The sequence below is a fragment of the Oncorhynchus nerka genome, linkage group LG9b (genome assembly GCF_034236695.1).
Source record: "Oncorhynchus nerka isolate Pitt River linkage group LG9b, Oner_Uvic_2.0, whole genome shotgun sequence".
Lineage (NCBI taxonomy): Eukaryota > Metazoa > Chordata > Actinopteri > Salmoniformes > Salmonidae > Oncorhynchus > Oncorhynchus nerka.
In genome coordinates, this window is record NC_088424.1 from 52,071,881 (window position 1) to 52,084,092 (window position 12,212).

A 12,212-nucleotide genomic window follows, 5' to 3' on the forward strand; every position below is an offset into this window, starting at 1 on the left:
GGGTTCCAATTTGTTTCGTCCCACCATTTTCATATCTGAAAGTTCTTGTGACCCCAACTATGTATATATTTTTGTTGTAATAACAGCCAATGTTTACATTTATATTTGGGACTATGGCAGGCAATTGAAAAACATTTTAAAAATACGAGGTCAAATCATGGTGTCAGTGATCTTCAGGTCGGAAAGTCGGCGGTCTAGAAAGAGGCCCGAGTTCCCGAGTTGGAATTCCGAGTTGGATGACAAAAAGTCTATTCCCAGTTGGAGCTCGTTTGTCCTCGGGGGTTCACAGTAGTCTTGAACGCAGCATTGATGTTTAGAGGTGCCTTTGAGTCAGTAAATGCATTCGGTCTCATCACAGTTCGACCAGCTGTTCGATTTTACTTACAGGGGAGACTGAGCCAGGATCACAGTCAAACAGATTGGGAAGTAGGTCCCAAAGTCTTCCAAGCCTTGGAGGTGAGCAGTCATCACTGGTGTGGGACACTTACTGATGTTGTTTTCTGTTACAAACGTGCACAGCCGAGGGAAGGAGGCAAACCGAAACGTGCACAGCCGAGGGAAGGAGGCAAACCGAAACGTGCACAGCCGAGGGAAGGAGGCAAACCGAAACGTGCACAGCCGAGGGAAGGAGGCATGGTTTGCTTTTGAAAGAGTCTCTCCTATAAGAATTTTATCCTCTGAATCCACTGATTCGGTCACTCATCTGTAGAATGTTTTTGTATTTCCCCTGCGTGCTTGCGTTGCGTTTGTTCAGGTCCCCAAATATCCCTGTTACATAGGCAAGGGGACACTCTCTTTTCATTACACAGAAAGTCAAGCAAGTTTTTAAAATATATTTCTTTAAAAACATCTATTGTGAATGACAACAGTTCCTCTAGCAATGTGAACATTTTTCCAAGTCTCCTCGTCGATAACCACCAAGCCTCTGTGTGAAATGGAATATGGTCATGCTCTGATCCCATATGGCCACATAGTTATGCAAACAGGCGCGCAGTGGATATGTTTTGATGTAGTTTACAATCCAAATTACCTGCCTCAGTATATCCTCTTGAATCTAGGGGGCACTATTTTCATTTTTGGGGAAAAAAACGTCCCCAAGGTAAACAGGCTATTTTGTCAGGACAAGATGCTAGAATATGCATATAATTGACAGTTTAGGATAGAAAACACTCTAAAGTTTCCAAAACTGTAAAAATATTGTCTGCGAGTAGAACAGAACTGATATTGCAAGCGAAAGCCTGAGAAAAATCCAATCAGGAAGTGACTTTTATTTAGAAACCTCTGTGTTCCTGTGCGTCCCTATTGAGCGGTGAAAGGATTATCAACCAGATTCCTTTTTCTATGACTTCCCTAATGTGTCTAGTGTCACAATACATAGTTTCAGGCTTTTATTTTGAAAAATGAGCCTGAAGGTCAACATTGCGTCAGTGGTCAGCTGAAGTCTCTCAGAGTGTTTGGTGCGTAAAGGACAAATGCGGCCATTATTTCGCTCTCTCCTACTAAGAAGCCACCAGTCCCGGTGGATATATTATCGAATAGATATTTGAAAAACACCTTGAGGATTGATTATAAACAACGTTTGCCATGTTTCTGTCGATATTATGGAGCTAATTTGGAATATTTTTCAATAAACTTACACAAATGCTTGTCTTGCTTTGGCTGTAAAGCATATTTTCAAAATCTGAGATGACAGGGTGATTAACAAAAGGCTAAGCTGTGTTTCAATATATTTCACTTGTGATTTCACGAATAGGAATATTTTCCAGTAATATCGATGTCCGTTACGTTATGCTAATTAGTGTCAGTTGACTCCCGCTCCCGGACCCGGGATGGGTAGTATCAAGAGGATATCGGATTTCTGTGCTCAGCTCTTTTGCCGCCAGTTGCTCTGTGTAGCATCCCCCTCAACATGTACCGTGCCCTCGTGAAGAGCATCCCCCTCAACATGTACCGTGCCCTCGTGAAGAGCATCCCCCTCAACATGTACCGTGGCCTCGTGAAGAGCATCCCCCTCAACATGTACTGTGCCCTCGTGAAGAGCATCCCCCTCACCATGTACTGTGGCCTCGTGAAGAGCATCCCCCTCAACATGTACTGTGCCCCCAGAAAGGGTCTTCAGACCACTTGACTTTTTCCACATTTTGTTACAACCCTAAGCACACAGCCACACCCTGTCACAGAACCATTTAGCAGGTAGGTTAGTCATTGGACCATACCCCCCCACCCTGTCACAGAACCGTTTAGCAGGTAGGTTAGTCATTGGACCATACCCCCCCACCCTGTCACAGAACCGTTTAGCAGGTAGGTTAGTCATTGGACCATACCCCCCCACCATGTCACAGAACCATTAAGCAGGTAGGTTAGTCATTGGACCATACCCCCACCCTGTCACAGAAACGTTTAGCAGGTAGGTTAGTCATTGGACCATACCCCCCACCCTGTCACAGAACCGTTTAGCAGGTAGGTTAGTCATTGGACCATACCCCCCACCCTGTCACAGAACCATTAAGCAGGTAGGTTAGTCATTGGACCATACCCCCCACCCTGTCACAGAACCGTTTAGCAGGTAGGTTAGTCATTGGAATAGCCCCCCCCCCCACCACCATGTCACAGAACCATTAAGCAGGTAGGTTAGTCATTGGACCATACCCCCCACCCTGTCACAGAACCGTTTAGCAGGTAGGTTAGTAATTGGACCATACCCCCCACCCTGTCACAGAACCATTTAGCAGGTAGGTTAGTCATTTGACCATAACCACCCCCCACCCTGTCACAGAACCATTAGGTTAGTCATTGGACCATACCCCCCACCCTATCACAGAACCATTTAGCAGGTAGGTTAGTCATTGGAATAGCCCCCCCCACCATGTCACAGAACCGTTTAGCAGGTAGGTTAGTCATTGGACCATACCCCCCCCACCATGTCACAGAACCGTTTAGCAGGTAGGTTAGTCATTGGACCATACCCCCCACCATGTCACAGAACCATTTAGCAGGTAGGTTAGTCATTGGACCATACCCCCCACCATGTCACAGAACCGTTTAGCAGGTAGGTTAGTCATTGGACCATACCCCCCCCACCATGTCACAGAACCGTTTAGCAGGTAGGTTAGTCATTGGAATAGCCCCCCACCATGTCACAGAACCGTTTAGCAGGTAGGTTAGTCATTGGACCATACCCCCCCCACCATGTCACAGAACCGTTTAGCAGGTAGGTTAGTCATTGGACCATACCCCCCACCCTGTCACAGAACCGTTTAGCAGGTAGGTTAGTAATTGGACCATACCCCCCACCATGTCACAGAACCGTTTAGCAGGTAGGTTAGTCATTGGACCATACCCCCCACCCTGTCACAGAACCATTAGGTTAGTCATTGGACCATACCCCCCACCCTATCACAGAACCATTTAGCAGGTAGGTTAGTCATTGGAATAGCCCCCCACCATGTCACAGAACCGTTTAGCAGGTAGGTTAGTCATTGGACCATACCCCCACCATGTCACAGAACCGTTTAGCAGGTAGGTTAGTCATTGGACCATACCCCCCCACCATGTCACAGAACCGTTTAGCAGGTAGGTTAGTCATTGGACCATACCCCCCACCATGTCACAGAACCGTTTAGCAGGTAGGTTAGTCATTGGACCATACCCCCCACCATGTCACAGAACCGTTTAGCAGGTAGATTAGTCATTGGACCATACCCCCCACCATGTCACAGAACCGTTTAGCAGGTAGGTTAGTCATTGGAATAGCCCCCCACCATGTCACAGAACCGTTTAGCAGGTAGGTTAGTCATTGGACCATACCCCCCACCATGTCACAGAACCGTTTAGCAGGTAGGTTAGTCATTGGACCATACCCCCCACCATGTCACAGAACCGTTTAGCAGGTAGGTTAGTCCCCCCTGTTGCTATCAAATGCCCTTTTTAATAAATTAATCAGAGGTCTAATATTGGTTTAATGTTTTGTCATAGAGCTCTATTGCTCTTAATGACACCTCTGCTTCTTCTACAGGCCACTCTTGGCTATGACAACCCAAATACAGGGTGTTACGGTACATAGTCAATATGTCCCGGGCTTCAGGAGAAGGGAGAATTCATTCAGGAGAATGTTCAGTTCAATGTTCAGTTCAACCTGGAGGTTAGCCTGGAGGTTAGCCTGGAGGTTAGCCTGGAGGTTAGCCTGGAGGTTAGCCTGGAGGTTAGCCTGGAGGTTAGCCTGGAGGTTAGCCTGGAGGTTAGCCTGGAGGTTAGCCTGGAGGTTAGCCTGGAGGTTAGCCTGGGTCTGAAGACTTGGTTTGGACTAAATCGGTGTCTTGGCCCGTGGAGCAATGATTAGCCATTCCTGCTGCTTCAAATGGCCTTGTGATGTGAATGACTCTCCTCTAGGCTGTGTCAAACTCAAAGCCTGGTCTGTTTCTGTTCTGTTCCTCCCTTAGGTCCAAAACCCGTTCAATTCTGAAGATTATACCAAAACAGACTCCAGTCTCCACGAGTCAAACTTACATTTAGATTGTCCCCCAAGACCTGGTAAGTTCCTGGCATCAAAAGTCCCTTTTTGATTTGGGATTTACTGTTTCTGATTTGATTTACACACATTCACACACACACACACAGGCCATCTGACTCGTAGTAACCTTGCTATGAGGATATCGTCACTATGTCTGTCAGTCAAAGTTCAGTCCTGATTAGATGGGTGACGCTGGCATATCATATCCTAGCTCTGCTGCTTTTCATCTGCCTGATAACAGAACCACCGTCACAACTCTCCCCGGGCCCGGTTTCCCAAAACCATCCTTTAAGACTGAATTCATCGTTAGTCTTCATAGGAGCATCGTTATCTCTGCCTTGATTCCCGAAAACATCATTATTAACATTGCACTTGAAAAGGCTTGTAATCTGGGCGGGGACGGCGGTAGGCTGTGGGCGGGGGCGGCGGTAGGCTGTGGGCGGGGACGGCGGTAGGCTGTGGGCGGGGACGGCGGTGGGCGGGGACGGCGGTAGGCTGTGGGCGGGGACGGAGGCAGGCTGGCTGTGGGCGGGGACGGAGGTAGGCAGGCTGTGGGCGGGGACGGAGGTAGGCAGGCTGTGGGCGGGGACGGAGGTAGGCAGGCTGTGGGCGGGGACGGAGGTAGGCAGGCTGTGGGCGGGGACGGAGGTAGGCAGGCTGTGGGCGGGGACGGCGGTGGGCGGGGACGGCGGTAGGCTGTGGGCGGGGACGGCGGTAGGCAGGCTGTGGGCGGGGACGACGGTAGGCTGTGGGCGGGGATGGAGAAAAGCTGATCCAAGAGCAGTGTGCCGTTTCTTTTCGATCCTGGAACTGCTGCAACGACCCACTTAGTGACCATCCTCCCGTTCTGTACCCAGGATGTGTTGTTGTGCCATCTCCATTCTGTCCTCTCTCTCCCGCTCTCTTCTGAAGACACTCAACCAGCTGGCCTGTGACTCTGGATGAATGCCATCAACTGTCCCCCCGTTTGCACAATGTCCCTCATCTCCGATCCTCCTCCCTCCTTAGACATGCCAGCCAGCCAGCCGATTAACATCCCAGATGCCAAGAAGAGGACCAAGAAGAAGAAGAGATGCAGGGCCACCGACAGCTTCACAGGACGATTCCAAGGCAAGTCAATAGAAAATTATTTGTATTTCTTTTTTTTTTATACAAAAGCTCTGGCGAAGGCCGCGAGGCCGACGCGGAAAGCTCTGACGAAGGCCGCGAGGCCGACGCGGAAAGCTCTGACGAAGGCCGCCAGGCCGATGCGGAAAGCTCTGACGAAGGCCGCGAAATGCTGAATACAACAGGTGTAGGTAGACCTTACAGTGAATTGCTGAAAACAAGCCCTTAACCAACAATGCAGTTCAGAAAAATGACCTTAACCTGTCTAGGGCTGGCAGAACCCCGTTCTGCTGGCGGAACCCCGTTCTGCTGGCGGAACCACCCCCCCCGCAACAGCCAGTGAAAGTGCAGGGCGCCAAATTCAAAACAACAAAAATCTCCTTAATTAAAATTCCTCAAACATACAAGTATTTGACACCATTTTAAAGATAAAATTCTCGTTAATCCAGCCACAGTGTCTGATTTCAAAAAGGCTTTACAGCGAAAGCACCACAAACGATTGCTAGGTCACCACCAACTCAGAGAAAAACACCGCCGTTTTTCCAGCCAAAGAGAGGACTCACAAAAAGCAGAAATAGAAAATGAATCACTGACTTTTGATGATCTTTATCAGATGACACTCATAGGACTTCATGTTACACAATACATGTATGTTTTGTTTGATAAAGTTCATATTTATATAAAAAAAATCTGAGTGTACATTGGCGCGTTTACATTAGGTGCCAATGTTAGGTGCCAACATGCGGAGATTGTGCAGAGAGCCACGTCAATTTACAGAAATACTCATTATTAACATTGATAAAGATATTATACATGGAACTTTAGATAAACTTCTTAATGCAACCGCTGTCAGATTTGTAAAAAACTTTACGGAGAAAGCAAACCATGCATTAATCTGAGTACAGCCTTTAGACAACAAAGCAGCCATAAAGATACCCTCTATGTTGGGTAAGTCAACATTACTCAGAAATAGCATTATAAATATTCACTTACCTTTGATGATCTTCATCAGAATGCACTCCCAGTTCCACATTAAATGTTTGATTTGTTCGATAATGTCCATCAGTTATGTCCAAATATCTTCTTTTGTTAGGGCGTTTGGTCAACAAATCCAAAAGCGCGTTCAGGTCGCGCCGAACGTCGGACGAAAGGTTCAAAAGGTCCTGAGCTCAATTTATAGTCTCATAGCAAAGGGTCTGAATACTTATTTAAATAAGGTTTTTGTATTTGTAATAAATGAACATGAATCATTATGGGTTATTGTGTGTGGATTGGTGAGGGGGAAAAAAATAATATCATTTTTGAATAAGGCTGTAACGTAACAGTTTGTAAGGGGTCTGAATACGTTCCAAATGCACTGTACATAGTGACGCTCCTGTATTATCATGTTAATATTCTGTCATCAGATGTATACGTGCTGCAGACGGAGGTGCTGGGCGAGGGGGCCTATGCTGTCGTCCAGACCTGCATCAACCTCATCACCCAGAAGGAATATGCTGTCAAGGTACTGTTCTCCGCTCTCTGCCTCACCCTCTCTCTGCCTCACCCTCTCTCTGCCTCACCCTCTCTCTGCCTCACCCTCTCTCGGCCTCACCCTCTTCCTCTCTCGGCCTCACCCTCTTCCTCTCTCGGCCTCTCCCTCTTCCTCTCTCGGCCTCTCCCTCTTCCTCTCTCGGCCTCTCCCTCTCTCTGCCTCTTCCTCTCTCGGCCTCTCCCTCTCTCTGCCTCACCCTCTCTCTGCCTCACCCTCTCTCTGCCTCACCCTCTCTCTGCCTCACCCTCTCTCTGCCTCACCCTCTTCCTCTCTCGGCCTCTCCCTCTTCCTCTCTCGGCCTCTCCCTCTCTCTCGGCCTCTCCCCCTCTCGGCCTCTCCCCCTCTCGGCCTCTCCCCCTCTCTGCAACTCTAGATACTCCCTGTGTTTCATCAAACATGTACACAATACACAACTTCCTTTCATTCAGACTGTTGGGGAATATCTAGGCCGTGTGGGAAGACTCGGTGCAGATTTGAAGGTGTGCCCTGTAGCCAGGGTGTTATGGTAGCTGTGAGATGTGCGTGGTGTGATCTGTAGCCAGGGTGTTGTGGTAGCTATGAGATGTGGTCATCACTGCGTGGTGTGATCTGTAGCCAGGGTGTTGTGGTAGCTATGAGATGTGGTCATCACTGCGTGGTGTGATCTGTAGCCAGGGTGTTGTGGTAGCTATGAGATGTGGTCATCACTGCGTGGTGTGATCTGTAGCCAGGGTGTTGTGGTAGCTGTGAGATGTGGTCATCACTGCGTGGTGTGATCTGTAGCCAGGGTGTTGTGGTAGCTGTGAGATGTGGTCATCACTGCGTGGTGTGCTCTGTAGCCAGGGTGTTGCGGTAGCTGTGAGATGTGGTCATCACTGCGTGGTGTGCTCTGTAGCCAGGGTGTTGTGGTAGCTGTGCGTGGTGTGCTCTGTAGCCAGGGTGTTGTGGTAGCTGTGAGATGTGGTCATCACTGCGTGGTGTGCTCTGTAGCCAGGGTGTTGTGGTAGCTGTGAGATGTGGTCATCACTGCGTGGTGTGATCTGTAGCCAGGGTGTTATGGTAGCTGTGCGTGGTGTGATCTGTAGCCAGGGTGTTGTGGTAGCTGTGAGATGTGGTCATCACTGCGTGGTGTGATCTGTAGCCAGGGTGTTGTGGTAGCTGTGCGTGGTGTGCCCTGTAGCCAGGGTGTTATTAAGCCCTCCAGTAGTGTTGTTGCTATAGTCTGTTGTCCTGCAGCAGCTGCTAACTCAGCACAAACTCTTGTGATTGTTCTGAACCTCAGGCCTTGTCTTTCAGCCAATCACAGCCAAGGGTGGGTGATCATTTTCTCCTTTTTCATCCCCTCCCATTCGCTGTCAAGGCCTCCAATGACATGGAACAGAATGTACAACCTGCAGAGAGGGAGGAACAGGGAGGGGTGGTGTTGGGAGGAACAGGGAGGGGTGGTGTTGAGAGGAACAGGGAGGGGTGGTGTTGAGAGGAACAGGGAGGGGTGGTGTTGAGAGGAACAGGGAGGTGTGGTGTTGAGAGGAACAGGGAGGGGTGGTGTTGAGAGGAACAGGGAGGGGTGGTGTTGAGAGAGGAACAGGGAGGGGTGGTGTTGAGAGAGAGGAACAGGGAGGGGTGGTGTTGAGAGAGAGAGAGGAACAGGGAGGGGTGGTGTTGAGAGAGAGAGAGGAACAGGGAGGGGTGGTGTTGAGAGAGAGAGGAACAGGGAGGGTGGTGTTGAGAGAGAGAGGAACAGGGAGGGGTGGTGTTGAGAGAGAGAGGAACAGGGAGGGGTGGTGTTGAGAGAGAAGAACAGGGAGGGGTGGTGTTGAGAGAGAGGAACAGGGAGGGGTGGTGTTGAGAGAGAGGAACAGGGAGGGGTGGTGTTGAGAGAGAGGAACAGGGAGGGGTGGTGTTGAGAGGAACAGGGAGGGGTGGTGTTGAGAGGAACAGGGAGGGGTGGTGTTGAGAGGAACAGGGAGGGGTGGTGTTGAGAGGAACAGGGAGGTGTGGTGTTGAGAGGAACAGGGAGGGGTGGTGTTGAGAGGAACAGGGAGGGGTGGTGTTGAGAGGAACAGGGAGGTGTGGTGTTGAGAGGAACAGGGAGGGGTGGTGTTGAGAGGAACAGGGAGGGGTGGTGTTGAGAGAGGGAACAGGGAGGGGTGGTGTTGAGAGAGGAACAGGGAGGGGTGGTGTTGAGAGAGAGAGAGGAACAGGGAGGGGTGGTGTTGAGAGAGAGAGAGGAACAGGGAGGGGTGGTGTTGAGAGAGAGGAACAGGGAGGGGTGGTGTTGAGAGAGAGGAACAGGGAGGGGTGGTGTTGAGAGGGAGGAACAGGGAGGGGTGGTGTTGAGAGGAAAAGGGAGGATCAGGAAGGGATGGTGTTGAGAGGAACAGGGAGCCAGGGATATAGGGCTCTGGTCAGAAGTGGAGAATAGGTTTCCATATGCCTCTGGTCAGAAGTAGTGCACTATGTAGGGAATAGGGTGCTATTTGGGATCTTGCCATGTTCTGCATGTCTCTTACTGGGCCAGGGAATTTGAAACAGGCCTTTGTCCTCATGCAGGCTGCTGCTGGTAGGGTTACATAAGTTGATTCAACCGACTGACTCCCTCTGGCAGTTTCTCTGCTATTATGAAATGTCCTCTACTAAAGCAGTTCAACAACAAGTTCAGATCACATCCCTGACTTGTCCTCTAGAGAGAAAAAACATTTCTTCATAGGTAAAATAAAACCAGATGATTTTGGTCTGATAAACACCGCTCTAGCTTCCGCTGCTGAAATGGGACATCGGCAGATGTGATGGATGGAGACCCAGCCGGTGGAAAAACGAACCAATCACCATGCGACATCGGCAGATGTGATGGATGGAGACCCAGCCGGTGGAAAAACGAACCAATCACCATGCGACATCGGCGGATGTGATGGAAGGAGACCCAGCCGGTGGAAAAACGAACCAATCACCATGCGACATCGGCGGATGTGATGGATGGAGACCCAGCCGGTGGAAAAACGAACCAATCACCATGCGACATCGGCGGATGTGATGGATGGAGACCCAGCCGGTGGAAAAACGAACCAATCACCATGCGACATCGGCAGATGTGATGGAAGGAGACCCAGCCGGTGGAAAAACGAACCAATCACCATGCGACATCGGCGGATGTGATGGATGGAGACCCAGCCGGTGGAAAAACGAACCAATCACCATGCGACATCGGCGGATGTGATGGATGGAGACCCAGCCGGTGGAAAAACGAACCAATCACCATGCGACATCGGCAGATGTGATGGAAGGAGACCCAGCCGGTGGAAAAACGAACCAATCACCATGCGACATCGGCAGATGTGATGGAAGGAGACCCAGCCGGTGGAAAAACGAACCAATCACCATGCGACATCGGCAGATGTGATGGAAGGAGACCCAGCCGGTGGAAAAACGAACCAATCACCATGCGACATCGACAGATGTGATGGAAGGAGACCCAGCCGGTGGAAAAACGAACCAATCACCATGCGACATCGGCGGATGTGATGGATGGAGACCCAGCCGGTGGAAAAACGAACCAATCACCATGCGACATCGGCAGATGTGATGGAAGGAGACCCAGCCGGTGGAAAAACGAACCAATCACCAGCTTAAACTGACAGATTTTTATGGGGATTTTAAAAATTATTCTTATTCAATTTCTGTGGCGATGAGGACATCGACCTTAGTGGGTTTTAAACTTGATAATGTATCCATCTTTCCAAATGTTATCACCTGCTATGGGGACTACATCCCTTCATGTGTTTCCATTCTGTAGGTCCCCATTTATTCCACTGGACCGTTGTTTAGTTGATAGGCAGTTGGTCGACAAACTTCTTGTTGTTGTTGAGCAGTGGCACACTGCCCCGTCTGGTTCACGGCCCCGTCTGGTTCACGGCCCCGTCTGGTTCACGGCCCCGTCTGGTTCACGGCCCCGCCTGGTTCACGGCCCCGCCTGGTTCACGGCCGTGTGAGTGGACTAATCCATTGTGGAGGACGCTGGGATGGCCCACCAGTATCACCAGAAGTGAGTGGACTAATCCATTGTGGAGGACGCTGGGATGGCCCACCAGTATCACCAGAAGTGAGTGGACTAATCCATTGTGGAGGACGCTGGGATGGCCCACCAGTATCACCAGAAGTGAGTGGACTAATCCATTGTGGAGGACGCTGGGATGGCCCACCGGTATCACCAGAAGTGAGTGGACTAATCCATTGTGGAGGACGCTGGGATGGGCCCACCAGTATCACCAGGAGTGAGTGGACTAATCCATTGTGGAGGACGCTGGGATGGCCCACCGGTATCACCAGGAGTGAGTGGACTAATCCATTGTGGAGGACACTGGGATGGCCCACCAGTATCACCAGGAGTGAGTGGACTAATCCATTGTGGAGGACGCTGGGATGGCCCACCAGTATCACCAGGAGTGAGTGGACTAATCCATTGTGGAGGACGCTGGGATGGCCCACCGGTATCACCAGAAGTGAGTGGACTAATCCATTGTGGAGGACGCTGGGATGGCCCACCGGTATCACCAGGAGTGAGTGGACTAATCCATTGTGGAGGACGCTGGGATGGCCCACCAGTATCACCAGGAGTGAGTGGACTAATCCATTGTGGAGGACGCTGGGATGGCCCACCGGTATCACCAGGAGTGAGTGGACTAATCCATTGTGGAGGACGCTGGGATGGCCCACCAGTATCACCAGGAGTGAGTGGACTAATCCATTGTGGAGGACGCTGGGATGGCCCACCAGTATCACCAGGAGTGAGTGGACTAATCCATTGTGGAGGACGCTGGGATGGCCCACCGGTATCACCAGGAGTGAGTGGACTAATCCATTGTGGAGGACGCTGGGATGGCCCACCAGTATCACCAGGAGTGAGTGGACTAATCCATTGTGGAGGACGCTGGGATGGCCCACCGGTATCACCAGGAGTGAGTGGACTAATCCATTGTGGAGGACGCTGGGATGGGCCCACCAGTATCACCAGGAGTGAGTGGACTAATCCATTGTGGAGGACGCTGGGATGGGCCCACCAGTATCACCAGGAGTGAGTGGACT

The 12,212-nt window shown here is 50.5% G+C and overlaps 1 protein-coding gene across 2 annotated transcripts in view; it reads left to right on the top strand.

Moving 5' to 3' along the window:
- Positions 1 to 12,212, top strand: part of LOC115122479 (MAP kinase-interacting serine/threonine-protein kinase 2-like) — a 44,851-nt gene that overhangs the window by 1,053 nt on the left and 31,586 nt on the right. Inside the window, exons 3-6 of one of the 2 annotated variants that reach the window (XM_065013838.1) lie at positions 388 to 456; positions 4,440 to 4,530; positions 5,519 to 5,620; positions 7,024 to 7,121. In XM_065013838.1, the coding sequence (XP_064869910.1) occupies positions 388 to 456; positions 4,440 to 4,530; positions 5,519 to 5,620; positions 7,024 to 7,121 (360 nt within the window). The remainder of the gene's footprint in view (positions 1 to 387; positions 457 to 4,439; positions 4,531 to 5,518; positions 5,621 to 7,023; positions 7,122 to 12,212) is intronic. The other variant, XM_065013839.1, reaches the window with a different exon arrangement.